At 39.7% G+C, this 14,595-nt stretch overlaps 1 protein-coding gene across 2 annotated transcripts in view; it reads left to right on the forward strand.

Moving 5' to 3' along the window:
• Positions 1 to 14,164, forward strand: part of Nme5 (NME/NM23 family member 5) — a 19,277-nt gene extending 5,113 nt beyond the window's left edge. Inside the window, exons 3-6 of one of the 2 annotated variants that reach the window (XM_005382131.1) lie at positions 7,408 to 7,613; positions 8,375 to 8,475; positions 10,623 to 10,741; positions 13,920 to 14,164. In XM_005382131.1, the coding sequence (XP_005382188.1) occupies positions 7,408 to 7,613; positions 8,375 to 8,475; positions 10,623 to 10,741; positions 13,920 to 14,000 (507 nt within the window). In that variant the 3' untranslated portion in view covers positions 14,001 to 14,164. The remainder of the gene's footprint in view (positions 1 to 7,407; positions 7,614 to 8,374; positions 8,476 to 10,622; positions 10,742 to 13,919) is intronic. The other variant, XM_005382132.1, reaches the window with a different exon arrangement.
• Positions 14,165 to 14,595: the final 431 nt, after the last annotated feature.

The following is a 14,595-nucleotide window of genomic DNA, read 5'->3' on the forward strand; positions in this document are numbered from 1 at the left end:
TTTTTTTTTTTTTTTTTTTTTGAGACAGGGTCTTGCCATGTAGTTCAGGCTGCCCTTGAACTCACTATATAGCCCAGGCTAGCCTGGAACTCAAGCCAGTCCTCCTGCCTCAGGGTTCCCAATGCTGGAATTATAGGCATGCACCACCACACATGGCCCTGTCTCTTCTTAACTTCTGAAAAATACTCTTCTGCACAATTTAATTACCTGATTTTTAAAATTTATATACTTGACTTTCTATTGGAGACTTTTAGGCTGTTGGTATTTCTTTTTTAAGTTGTAAACATGTATTGATTTAGGTCTTATATTTGTTCCACAGTTCGTAAACATTTTTATTTTAGAGATTTAAAAATGAATATTAAAAAGTAAAGATTATCCAATTAGATGTGATGGTCCATGCCTATCATCTCAGTTTTTGGGAGGCCGAGGCAGGAGGAGCACCATGAGTTTGAGGTCAACCTGAGCTACATAGTGAGATCCTGTCTCAAAAAGAAATAGGCTGGGGATGGTGGCACATGCCTATAATCCCAGTGCTTGGGAGGCTGAGGCAGGGAGATCACCACAACTTCCAGGCCAGCATGGCCCACATAGTCAGTTTAAGGCCAGCCTGAACTATATAGTGAAATACTTTCTTTAAAAAATTATCAAATAGAATTGAATATTTTTAATTTTTCTATTTTGTATATTTTTGTTTTACTTCTTAGTTTTTATTCTCTTACATGTATACATGTCGTATTGCCTAATCAGTGTTTTAAAAATAAAAGAAAACTTCAGTTATCAGGAAATACATAATTTCAGTTGTGTTTTCAGATGGAGGCCTTGGGTAGTGATGGTATGAGAAATTGTAAGGAAGTATTCAGTACCAGTTAAAAGTTCAGGTAATAGGGAATTTTTTACTAACTTTGGCCAGGATTATAGGCATGTGCCTGGGTTTGCTTTGAATTTTGAACCCGATATTACCCATTAACTTCAGAGAAAAAGAAAATGAGTGCTTGCACAGGACTAACCCAGCACTCTGGGAGACTGTGGCAGGAGGGTAGCAAGATGGCGCTCAGCCTGGGCAGTCCAGTGACTCTTTAAGACACTGCCTCGAAACAAAACAAAAAAAGCCTGGGGAGCTCAGTGCAAAGCTCTGGGTTCAGTCCCAGAAATATACACAGAAACCCTACTATTAATAATACATGTAAGAAGTGGCTAATGTTAATTGTAAGTTAAAGATTAGTATTTATAACACTTTCTGTAATCACCAGTAAATTGTATACCAAAGGCAGTCCTGGTGTGTTCTGTGAGACTGCTACTTTTTTCTTAAATTGTGGTAAAATATACGTAAGATTTACCATTTTAATAATCAGGGGTAGAGTTCAGTATCACTAAATACATTTACAGTGTTGTGCAGCTGTCACCACTGTTCATTTCTAGAATTTTTTCATCACAGACACTGAGTTCTTATTAGGAAATAGCTCCTTCTTTCCCTTGGAAACCACTATTCTGCTTTCTCTCTAGGAATGTGAGTTCAGCTACTTCATATAAGTGAAATCATGCAATGTTTGTCCTTTTGTACTATATATTGTAAAAATAGGCTTTACTGGAGTTGGGAATCCACTGAACATAAAGCTTTTTTGCCCATGTGGGGGAAACAGTTGAAAATTGACACGTCTTTTCAGTAGGTGGCAGCCTTTCCTTTGTTATAAACTCCAAATGCCCTTCCTGACAGTATTTGATATCACGGCTACTCTTTGTGTCAGCCAAATTTCCAAAATTTCACCTGATTTTTTTTTTTTTTTTTTTTCGGTACCAGAGATTGAACTCACGACCTGTGCTTGCCAGGCAGGCGCTTATGCCACTGAGCTGTATCACCAGCCCTGCCTGACCTAATTTTAAAACAACTGTGGAATCCTTGATTCAGGATCAAGCAAATTTAAAGATGAGCCCTTAATTTTTAAAATTATGCTGCATCATAATGTGCCCCTGTGACTGGCTGCAATTACAATATTAGAACAGATCTTAGCACCTTTTCAGTAGTAATTGGTCCTAGAATGCTGAGAATGTTATATTTGTCCAACAAGGCCTGTTCATAGCAGTGCTGAACCAGCTAGGTGAGCATGGTCCTAAACTTTCTACTCTGGGCAATTTAGATTGCTACCTGCAAAACCAAACAATTTTACCAGTTTTCTGAAACCTGAAGATATGTGTTTTGCAAGGGGCTTTTAAGAAGTAAGCCACTGCTAGGCATGGTGGTGCACACCTGTTATAATCCCAGTAATTTAGTGAGATCAGTTGCAAAATAAAAACAGGGCTAGGGATATAGCTCAGTGTGGAGGCCCTGGGTTCAATTCCCAATATCACAAAAGAAAATTAAAAAACACTTGGAAGAATTTATACTGTTCTCTCAGGAAAATCTATCCATTTTAGAAAGAGGGTTTCTGCTTTAATCATGGAGATTGTTTCATGAATTTAGAATGGTGGTTGTAGTCGGTAGTTGGTAGTGTAGGGAAAGGATTTAATACAGGACACATAATTTTTATGATTACCTGTAGTATTTATCCAAAGAGTCAAATGCAAAAGAGTGCAGGAGAAGATCTGTCCCACACTAGAGACCCAGAGAATCCAGCTGAGGGCCTGGATCCTATGGCAATGTCCAGCACGAGTCCAGCTGAAGTTCTAGAGCTCACGACAATGTCTTGTGCAAGTCGGTATCAAGGATCTGTGCTGGGAAGGCCCAAAGGCCAGTGGTGGAAGCTAGAAAGTCTGCACCAATGGGATGAAGGATGAGCTGTACCAGCAGGCTGAGGGATCTGCACTGGAGCCAGGAAGTGACGCTCAAAGTAAGGACCAGAGCTCCCCCAAAGAGTACCGCAGCAATCCTCAGTGACAGTGAGGACCCAAGCTTTTCCAATGAGGAGAACAGCCGAGTTCATATAAAAAAACCCAGCATGACTGGCTTCTCCAGGAGAATCAACAACATACCGTATTCCTCTCCAGTTCTCCTTTTTATGTTGTTGGCAACAATCCTCAGATGGGCCTTCCACACCCAGCACCACACTGCTTCAATTCCACTGGGTGTTACAAGGTGCCCATTAGTTAATCCACTGCAAATGGGAAGGGATATATTGTTCGTTGTTGTTGGGGTGGTGGTGGTAGTGGTAGGGTCTGAAACCAGGAGCCTTGTCCGTGCTAGGCAAGTGCTCTGCCACAGAGCTATATAACCTTAGCTCTGACATGGACTTTTTAGACAAAACCCTAGAAGCGCAGGAAAGAAAGGCAAAAATAGATGAATGGCTTAACATCAAACTAAACTTCTGCTCAGCAAAGAAAACAACAGAATGAAGATACTACCTGCAGAATAGGAGAAAATATTAGCAAACTATACATCTGACAAGGGGTTAATACCCAGTATATATAAGGGACCCAGAAACCCGATAGAAACAAAACAAAAAAGAACTTCTTTTTAAAAGGGGTAATAGCTGGGCGTGGTGGTGAACACCTGTAATCCCAGCACTTGGGAGACTGAGGCAGGAGGATTGCTGTGAGTTTGAAGCCAGCCTGGGCTACAAAGTGAGTTCAAGGCCAGTCTGAACTGCATAGTGAAACCCTGTCTCAAGATTTAAAAAAAAAAAAAAGAAAGAAAAAGGGGTGGTGGTGGTGGTGTAATAAAGCTAGCTGTGGTGATACATGCTTGTAATCTCAGCACTCAGGAGGCTGAGGCAGAAGGATCACCATGAATTTGAGGCCAGCCTGGACTATGTAGGGAGACCCTGTCTCCAAAAAAAAAAAGATAACTTTTAAAAATAAAATTTTAAAAAAATCCAAGGAGTGTAGCACAATGCAAAGGCTGTGGGTTTAATCCCGAATACCACATGCATTAATGATAATTTTTAAAAGTTGGGGCCAACAAAACAGGCATGTCTGGTAGCGTATGTCTATAATCTCAGCACTTGGAAAGTTGAGAAGGATTGCAAATTTGAGGCCAGCCTGGGCTACATACCAACTTCAAGGCTGGCCTGTACTGTATAGCAAGACCATGTGTCACAGAAAAAATAATTTAAAATGGAGGAGGACAATAAACCTAAATACATATTTCTCAAAAAAAAAAAAACAAAAAACATGCAAATGGCCCACTGTGTGTAAAAATAAAAGTCCAACATCACTAAGGAACATGCAGATCAAAACTGCAATAGGATTATTCCTCGCTCCAGTGAGAGTGGCTAGATCAAACACAAAAGATGGGCTGGGAAGGTAGCTCAGTCATATAACACTTGTGTAGCATACAGGAAGTCTGGGTTTGATTACTCAATACCACTGCCACCCCCCCCCACCCAAAACCAAGCTGACCGGTATGTAGAGAAAAGGGAGCCCTGCACACTCTAGAAGGGATATAGATTAGTGTAGCTAATTTGAAATAAACAATGTGGAAGTTCCTCAAAAAATTAAAAATAGAACTATTTTGATGTAGCAATCCCAATACTAGGTATAGACCCCAGCCATTTTCATTTAAAAATTTTTTCTTTTGTGGTACTGGTGGTATGTGTATACCCTGGAATAAAAAGTGATGAGGAGAGGTTGATTAGTGAACACTAGGAGTGTGCTGGTTTGGGGCTTATTTTGCAAGGAGAACAATATAATACAGGACACATACTTTATATGATTATTTATAATAGTCACCCAAAGAACGATATACAGAAGAGTGCAGGAAATCTGTCCGCACACTAAAACCAAGGAATCCAGCTTAAGGCCTGGATCCCGCAACAATGTCCTACATGAGTCCAGCTGAATTCCTAGAGCTCATAACAATGCCTCCCACAAATCCAACTGGACGCCCAGAGCCCATGACAATGTCTCATGCAGGCCTGTTTCGCGGATCTGTGCTGGGAAGGCCCGAAGGTCAGTGCTGGAATCTAGAAAATCTGTGCCAGCAGGATGAAGGACCTGTGCTAGCAGGCTGAGGAATCTGCACTGGAGCCAGGAAGTGACGCTCAGAAGAACCAGAGCTCCCCCAAAAGGTACCACAGCTGTCCTCAGCAACAGTGAGGCCCCGAGCTCCGATGATCAGGATGGCCCAGTTCCCATCAGGGAAGCCAACGCAGCAAGCTTTTCCAGGAGGCCAGCAGTGCACCATCTTCCCTTCCAGAACCAGGAAGCGATGCTCAAAGTGAGGACCAGAGTGCCCCCAAAGTGAACCGAAGCCATTCTCAGTACCAGCAAGGTCCCAAGCTCCTTGAAGGATGAAAACAGCCCAGTTCATCAGGAAAGCCAGCTCCCCACAGCTTCTACCAGTTCCCAATAGCCTTTCTCAGCTCCCAACAGCCTGCTTCTTCTTCTCCAGGTCTGCCTCTTATCCTGCTGGCAACAGTCCTCAGGTGGGCCTCGCACACCCAGCGCACACCCAGCACCACTCTCACTCAGTTCACCTGGGGGTTACAAGTTGACCACCAGTTATCAATCTACTACAAGGAGTAAGAAATTCTGGTGTGCTATTACACGTTATTGATAGTAAGCTATCAATAATGGACTGCTTAATTAATTATTATTATTGTAGGTTTTTTTAGATGGGGTCTTGCTATGTAATCCAGGCTGGTTCTGCACTCATTATGTAGTCCAGGCTGGCCTCAAACTTGCTGCAATCCTGCCTCAGCCTCCTAAATGCTGGGATTACAGGTATGCGTCACCATGCCTGGCTGTTTGTTGTTGTTGTTTTTTTTTTTTTTTTTGGTACTGGGTATCGAACTCAGGACCTTGCATTTGCCAGGCAGGCACTTATGCCACTGAGCTATATCCCCCACCCTTGGCTGGGTTTTTTAAAAGCTAAAAGAAAGGAGTTGAATATTTTCACAATAAGGATAAGATAAATATTTGAGAATAAATATGTTTAACTGATTTAAACATTGAGCAATATATACATGTATTTAAATATCACATGGTACTCCATCAGTATATACAATTTTTATGTGCCTGTGTATCTGTTAAAAAATACAGTTAGAGGGGCTGGGGATTTAGCTCAGCTGCACAGTGCCTGCCTGGCAAGCACAAGGTGGTGAGTTCGATTCCTGGTACCAGAAAAATAACAACCCAAAACAAAACATAACAAAACAACAAAAAAAAAGTAGTTAGAGCTGAGTGTGGTGGTATATGCCTGTAACCACAAGACTCTGGGAGGCTGATGCAGGAGGATTGCAAGTTTGAGCCTGGGCAATTTAGTGACAGAGTGAGTCTGGGAATATAGCTCAGCGCAGAGGCCCTAGGTCAATCCTCAGTACCACAAAAGGAAGGAAGGAAGAGAGGGAGGGAGGGAGGGAAGGGTGGGAGCTGGATCTTGATGGTAGAGTATTTGCCTAGCATGGGCAAGGTTCTGAATTCCATCCCCACCACAGTATACTCACATAAATAAATTTAAGTTGCAGAAAATCATTACTCTTTGCCTACTGACATCCTTATTCTAGTTTCGTTTTGTTTCTGAGAGATCTTGCTCTGTTGCCCAGGCTGGCCCTGAACTCCTGAGCTTAAGTGATCGTACCTCAGCCTTCTAAGAGTGGGGCTATGTGCATGCCCATTGCATCTACTAATTTTTGTCATGGTTACAGTGAGTCAACACGTTTAAGGCAGACCAAGAATACAGAATGCACACGTTCAAGTGAACAACGTTCCTAGTGCATTATTGTACTGCATGTTGTTTCTAAGTGTCAGCTATGAAAACAGGGGAGGAAAATACCACAATGGTCAGGAAGGTAACACAGACGGGGAAAGGGTGAACTTCAAATATTCTAAAGCTCAGCTTGTTTCTTTAATGTGTGAAGTACGTAGTAACAAAGTCCTGATGACCAGAACGTTACTTTAAGAAAGAATCATAAACTGGGCAGCATAGTGCACACCTATAATTCCAGCTGCTTGAGAGGCTAGAGCAGGAGGATTGCAAGATTGAAGCCAGCCTGGGCCACTCAGCCAGACATTGTCTCAAAATGAAAATAAAAAAGGACTGGGAATGTAGCTTAGCGTTACAGAGCTTGCCTAGTATATGCAAGGCCCTGGGTTCAAGCCCGAGTACTACTAAAAAAAAGAATTTGTTGTTAGCAAATCATATGCTGAGGGAGGCTGCAAATTGGAATCCTTTTGAGGTGAAATAATTCCTTTTGAGCCAGGTGTGATGGCATACACCTGTAATCCCAGCCCTGGAGGCTGAGGCAGGTAAATTCAAGGCCAGTCTGAACTATACGGAGAGACCCTGTCTCAAAAAACAAAAAGAATCCTTTTATTATGCTCTTTCAACATATGTTATCATATCCTTCGTAGTACCTTCAAAAATAAACCTTGTCTGTCATCAAATTGGTACTAATTTAAAGTTATTAATGACTTTGATGAGAAATTATTGAGCTGTCACTTTAAATGCTTTTGTTGACTTTGTTTTGCTTGTAGAGAAGAAAACTCCATCTCAGCCCTGAGCACTGCAGTAACTTTTATGTGGAACAGTATGGGAAAATATTTTTCCCAAATTTAACAGCTTACATGAGTTCTGGACCACTGGTTGCCATGATATTAGCTAGACATAATGCCATCTCTTACTGGAAAGAACTTATGGGACCAAGTAATAGTTTGGTAGCTAAGGAGACACACCCAGACAGGTAACTTTCTTGGATTGGGGAAATTAACTCCACTTGTGAAAATGAAAAAAAAAAAAAAATGTGATTTCAACATAATGATTGTTTTCTTTCATTTGTATTTTTTTTTTTCTTTTCGGTTTTTTTCTGGTACCGGGAATCGAACTCACAACGTTGTGCTTGCCAGACAGGCGCTGTGCTGCTGAGCTAAATCCCCAGCCCCTTGTTTTCTTTCATTTGGAAGTTTTCTTAAATCCACTTTTCTTTGAGTTGGAGGGAGTTACTTTTATATTTTAACCATTTCGGTGTCTGCCTTCATGTCGAATACCAGGCCTCAGCAGAAGTCTGATTTGTGGTTAATTAGCCTTATTCCTTTCTCATCCTTGACTTAAAGGCACTGAAGAAAGACGTTTTTTAATGGTAGAATGGGAGTGGTGCTTTAAAAGAATACTGGAAATACAGGAGTAGAAATCCAAATTTTTGGTGTAATCACTAATGTCTGAAAACAAGACACTGAATTCTTGTACTTTTGAATATGAATCACTTTTTCACTCTTCACAAAACACCACCTCCTTTTCACCTGAAGAACTCCTGTCATCCCTCCTGCAGAGGGATAATTTTACCTCATCTAGATCTCTCCATGGCAGCTTAAATTCAAATAGGTTGAAGCCTCCATATGTGAGAAGTGACAATGCTTTTGTAAAATTTCTAAGTAGCATGCATTCATCTAAAGTAAGAAAAGGACATCAGATTGGGTGGGGATCTCACCTCTAATTCTCTTCTAGTCTAAGGGCAATTTATGGCACGGATGACCTAAGGAATGCGCTGCATGGGAGTAAGGACTTCGCTGCAGCAGAAAGGGAAATTCGTTTCATGTTTCCTAAAGGTGAGTTAAAGATGACTAATTTGTCAACAGCATCTCACCATAGTTTGCCTGGGAAGGAAAATAACAGTTTTTTCCCCCAATATATTTTGTCCTACTAAAAAATTTGAAGCCACAAATGGGAAACTCAGCATTTCCCTCAGAACTAAATTGTGCTGTCTAGGAAATCTGTTTTGTTTTTGTTTTTTGAGACAGTATTTTGTGATGTAGTTCAAACTGACTTTGAACTAACTATGTAGCCCTGACTGGCCCTGAGCTATAACCTTAGCCTTTTTATTTTTTTATTTTGAGATAAGATCTTCTAACTTGCCCAGGCTGACCTTGAACTTCTGATCCTCCTGCCTCAGCCTCCAGAGTGGTTTGGATTACAGGTGTGAGCCACCCTCTACTCCTTTCCTTAAAAACAAGCCAGGTGTGGTGGTGCATGCCTGTAATCCCAGCACTCGAGAGGCTGAGACAGGAGGATCCTCTCAAGTTCAAGGCCAACCTGGGCTACATAGTGAGCTCAAGGCCAGCCTGAACTACCTAGCAATACCTTGTCTCAAAAAAAAAAAAAAAAAATTGGTTCTGGTGCTCTGTAACACAATAGGTTAACTATAGTCTACAGTAATATTTCAAAACAACTAGAGGAGTCTAAAGGTTCCCAATACATAGAAATGATGAATATTTAAGGAGATAGAAATCTGATTTGATCATTATATGCTGTATACATTTTTGGGGAGCAGTACTGGGGATTGAACTCAGGATCTTCACCCTAAGGTACATTTTTAGTCTTCTTTTTTAAGAGAAAAAAAATAAAAACCATGATGTAGCATTTCAAAACAATAGGAAATTAACAATGGTTATTATATTGTATATTGTTATCTTTAAAGTAGTTGCTCAGATTACAAGATACAGATATGCAAAATAGATCAGATGATATAAGCACAAATAGTTAGGGTCCCACTAAGTCACTGAATTCCCCAGGCTGGCCTCAAACTTGTGATCCTCCTGCCTTAGCCTCCTAGAAGGCTGGGGTTATAGGCATGTGCCACCATGCCCAGCTCACATTGTATGCAAATATGGAATTATTGTACTGTACCCCATAAGTTTGTACAAATAGTGTGTCTCAATTAAAAGACAATATAAGAAGCTGGTTGTGGTGGTACACATCTGTAATCCAAGCACTTGGGAGGCCAAGGCAGGAGGATCACATTGAGTTTGAGGCCAGCCTGGGCTACATAAGTGAGTTCAAAGCTAGCATGTACTACATAGTGAGACCTTGTCTCAAAACCAAACAAAAGCCCCAAAACAATAAAGAAGGCATTTATATAAAAATTCTAGGGAACTATAGTGGCAGAAGGCCAGTCAGTTGTGTCACACATCTGTGGTCCTAGTAGCTCAGGAGGCTATGAGAAGAGGATCCTTGGGCTCAGGAATCCAAGAACAGCTTGGGCAATATGGTGAGACCTTGTCTGAAAATGAATGAATGAGGTAGTTTGGTTTGGTTTTTTGAAACAAGGTCTCGCTATGTCTCATTCAGGTTGGTCTTGAACTGAGCAGTCCTCCTGCCTCAGCCTCCCGAGTGCTGGGATTACAAGTGTGCATCACTACACCTGGCTTGAATGATTACTGTTTATTTAAAAAGTTGAGTGTGGTGGTATATGATGCCTATGATTGCCACACTTTGGGAAGCTGAGGTAGAGTTTGAGCCCTGCCTGAGCAATTTAGTGAGATCCTGGCTCAAGATAATTTTTTTCTTAAAGGCCAAAGATTAAAAAAGGAAGAAGAAGAAAAAGAAGAGGGCCAAAGGTGTAGCTCCATGTGAAGGCCCTGCATTCAATGCCCACTTCCAAAATAAAAAAGAATCAGTAGTTGACCAAGGGGTGAGGAGCTAGGCAGAGATTAACTGCACTGGGGCAGTTAGTAAGGTTGCTGAGCAGTGGTTCTATACATTGGTTGTAGTGATGTTTACATAATTGTACATAATTACCAGAATTAAGCAAACACTTCAAAATGTGTGAATTTTATTGTATACAAATAAAGAGAAAAAGGTAAGAAAAATAAGTATCTTTGATGGTTTTATGAACTCTTGAAGGCATCCTTTTTAATGACTTATAATAATATTTTATCCCTAAGTTTCCCTTAATGAGAATGATTTGTATTTGCAGTGATTATTGAGCCCATTCCAGTTGGACAAGCTGCTAAGGACTATTTAAATTTATATGTGACACCAACTCTGCTTGAAGGACTCACAGAGCTTTGTAAGCAAAAACCGACAGATCCTTTTGTAAGAAATTTTATTCTCACTAAAGAATATTGTTTGTAGTTTTCATGTTTAAAATACTGTGTTTTTTGAAAGAGTACTTTTGGGAACTTTTTAAAAATAAGCATTTTTAGAAATATATTTTATATTTCTAATACTTATAAATAATTATCGATTACTTATTTTCTTATTTTTATTTCTCATGATATCTAGTTTTTTAAAATAGAATAAAGAGTTGGGCATGGTGGCACACGCCTGTAATCCTAGCACTTGGGAGGCTGAGGCAGGGGGATCATTGCGAGTTTGAGGCCAGCCTGGGCTACAAAGTAAGCTCAAGGTCAGCCTGAACTGCATAGTGAGACCCTGTCTCAAAAAGACAAAAATAAAATAAAATAAAATAAAATAAAAATAGAAAAAGCCAGGCTCCATAGTGTGTTCAAGGTCAGCCTGAACTACATGGTGAGACCCTGTCTCAAAAAACTAAAACAACAGCAACAACAACAAACCAGGCTGGTTGACATAGCAAACGAGACCTCATTTTAACACAAAAATTCCTTATCCAAAAAAAAAAAAATTCATTGTCATAGTGTCTCTTGCATAATAAGTACTCAATAAATTTCTCTCTACTGATTATTGTCCATAAAGTTGCACATGCCTGTAATCCCAGCTATTCAGGAAGCTGAGGCAAGACTATCGCAAGTTGAGGCCAGCCTGGAAAATTTAGTGAGAGACCCTGTCTCAAAGTAAAATAAAAAATTCTGGAGATGTGGCTCACTGGAAGTAATTGCCTAGCAAGTGCAAGGCCCTGGATTCAATCCCCAGGGGGAAAAACAAACAAAAAATATCAGTCCTTGGTTCTAACCTTTCCCATTATATCCAATAATTATTTATATAATTATACCTCTTTACACTGAGCTGTGCATTAATTATGCATATGTACTTAAGAAAATTTATAAGTAAATTTCCATGTCATCTCAAACTTAAAAAGTTAACTCTGTTCTATCCCACAGGTCTAATAGTTATTCTTATGCCCGTACCAGATTGTCAGTTACTGCAGCTTTGTAGGACTTGAAATTAGGAAGTATTAGATCCCCAATTTTTCACCAGGCATGGTAATGCCGCAAGTTCGAGGCCAGCCTGGGCAACATACATAGTTCAAGGCCAGGCTGAACTGCACAGAAGACTCCATCTCAAAAAACCCAGGCTTGCTCTTTTTTTTTTGGAGATTGGTTCTGATGATGTTGTCCAGGCTGCTCTCAGAATCCCACTTCAGCTTCTAGAGAATCTGGGACTGCAGTCATATGCCAGTTTTGTTCTGTGTCGTGATTGTTTTGACTGTTCAGAGCCCCTCCCAATTCCATATGGATTTGAGGATTGACTTTTCCATTTCTAAAAAAAGAAAATGACTGTTGGAAATTTGCTAGGGACTGGATTAAATCTCTACATTGCTTTGACTTATATTGACATGATTTTTATTTATTTGTTTTTGTTTTGAGACAGGGTCTTGCTATTAGTTCAGACTGGCCTTGAACTCACTGTGTAGCCCAGGTTGGCCTCAAACTCATGGCAATTCTCTTGCCTCAGCCTCCTGAGTGCTGGGATTACCGGCATGCCTGGCTTGACATATTATAGTATTCAGTTTTCATATCCATGAACATAGAATACCTGTCCATTTATTTAAGTCTTTTAAAATTTCAGCAGTTCTGTAGAATTTTCAGTGTAAAAGACTTTTACCTCCTTGGTTAAATTTATCCCTACTTACCTATTTTTTATGTTATTATAAGTGTAATTTCTTACTTTCCTTTTTAAATTACCATTACTGATATAGAAGCACACCTGTTTTTATGTGTTAATCTTTTTTCCCCCTCCTTTCTGGAGATTGAATCCAGGGCCTTGTGCATGCTAGAAAAGCATTCTCCCACTGAGCTACATCCCCAGCCATTTTTATTTTGACTTATAAAATTTATTTAATTATTTTTGCAGTATAGGAAATTGAACCCAGGGCTTTTTCACCGAGCTTCATCCTCAGTAGCTACATCCTTCTTTGTTTTGAGACAGTTTCACTAAGTTGCCAAATTGCCGAGGCTGGGCCCGAATTTGCCATCTTTCTTTCTCAGCCTCCATAGTGCTGGGATTACAGGACTGTGTCACCAAGTCTGGTTTATGTGTTAATCTTGTAACCTATGATTTTGATTTCTTTCCTTTTTTTTTTTTCAGGGGAGTACTGGGAATTGAACTCAGGACCTTGTACTTGCTAGGCAGGTGCTTGCTTGTACTACTGAGCTATATCCCTGGCCCTTGATTTATCTCTTGTTAGCTCTGTTTGCTTTTTTTTTTTTGCTAAAGTACTGGAGTTCAAATCTTGGGCCTAGCACATAAGCATGTGCTCTTACCGCTGTACTACAACCCTATTAGTTTTCTTATTAATTCTCTGAGGTTTTAAAAATTGATTGTATTATAGATTGAACCTAGGGTCATCACACTGACCTATATACTGGTCCCTTTAAATTTTTTTATTTTGAGACAGAGTCTTTCTGAGTTGCTGAATTACCCAGGCTAGGCTCAGATTTGTGATGCTCCTGCCTCAGCCTTCCGAGTGCTGGGATTACACAGTATTCCCCACAATGCCTGGCTTAGGGTTTTTTATATATAGGGTCATATTACCTATTTGTGGCCAGAGATAGTTTTATTCTTCCTTTCCAATTTTAATGTATACTTGACTATTTTGCATAATGTAAATTGTAGTACTTCAATTTTGATAGTCATTTTATTATTCTTTGTGTGTGTGTGTGTGTGTGTGTGTGTGTGTACATGCTTGTGTGTATGTGTGGTACTGGAGATTAAGCCCAGGCCTTTCGCACTGAGCCACATCGTCAGCCCTTTTTTATTTTGAGACAAGGTCTTACTAAGTCACTAAATTGCCCAGCTGGACTTAAATTTGTGATCCTTTTGCTTCAGCCTCACAGAGTGCTAGGATTACAGGTGTGAAGTACCAGTAATTTTCTTAAAGTGATTTTGACAACTGTTTAAGTTTCTAATTGATAGGTATATATTGAAAGGAAATACTTAATGTATTTTTTCGTTTTGTACTAGGATTCAAACTCAGGCCCTTGTGTTTGCCCAGCAAGCGCTATGCCGCTGAGCCATATATCCCCGGCTCTTAAATGTTTATTAATTTAAGATTTTTTTCTTTTTCCCACAGATTTGGCTAGCTGATTGGCTGCTGGAAAATAATCCTAACAAACCTAAACTTTATCATCGTCAAATTGCAGAAGAGTTCTAGCCTCTGCTAAAGAATAGCTCATGTACTGTCTTATTGCAAAGTGTGCATTATCAGAAAGATTGAGGTGGGGAAGAGGGAGAAAAGAAATGAAAAGGGAATAGAAGAAATTTAATTCTTAAGGGTTTAAGGAGCTGCATATAAAATAAATTATTTCTTAAAACTAAGTGTTAAACGAGTAACTATTTTATATAGCAGATAACATATTATTTTATATAATAGTAAATTATGGACTTAGGGTACAAATTTAACAATGATGTAACATTGCCAAATGTGATACACACCTAGGGGCTGGGGATTTAGCTCAGTGGCACAGTGCCTGCCTGGCAAGCACAAGGTCATGAGTTCAATTCCTGGTACCAGAAAAAAAAAAAATATGGTGCTAGATTATTATTTTTTTAATTTGAGAAGACATGAAAGTGTTATAAATTTGACCAAGTATATATACCATATCTAGATGCATAATTAATGCATCAGTTTACAGTCTAGTTAAAAGTTTAATTATATAAGCAATTATTTAATGTAATGGAAATGTTTAGAACCAGAGGATGATTTTAACTAATCATGCATATAACTATTTTCTCATCATTAATAAGTA

This window comes from Chinchilla lanigera, unplaced genomic scaffold, assembly GCF_000276665.1.
Source record: "Chinchilla lanigera isolate Chin_1 unplaced genomic scaffold, ChiLan1.0 scaffold00017, whole genome shotgun sequence".
Taxonomy (NCBI): Eukaryota; Metazoa; Chordata; class Mammalia; order Rodentia; family Chinchillidae; genus Chinchilla; species Chinchilla lanigera.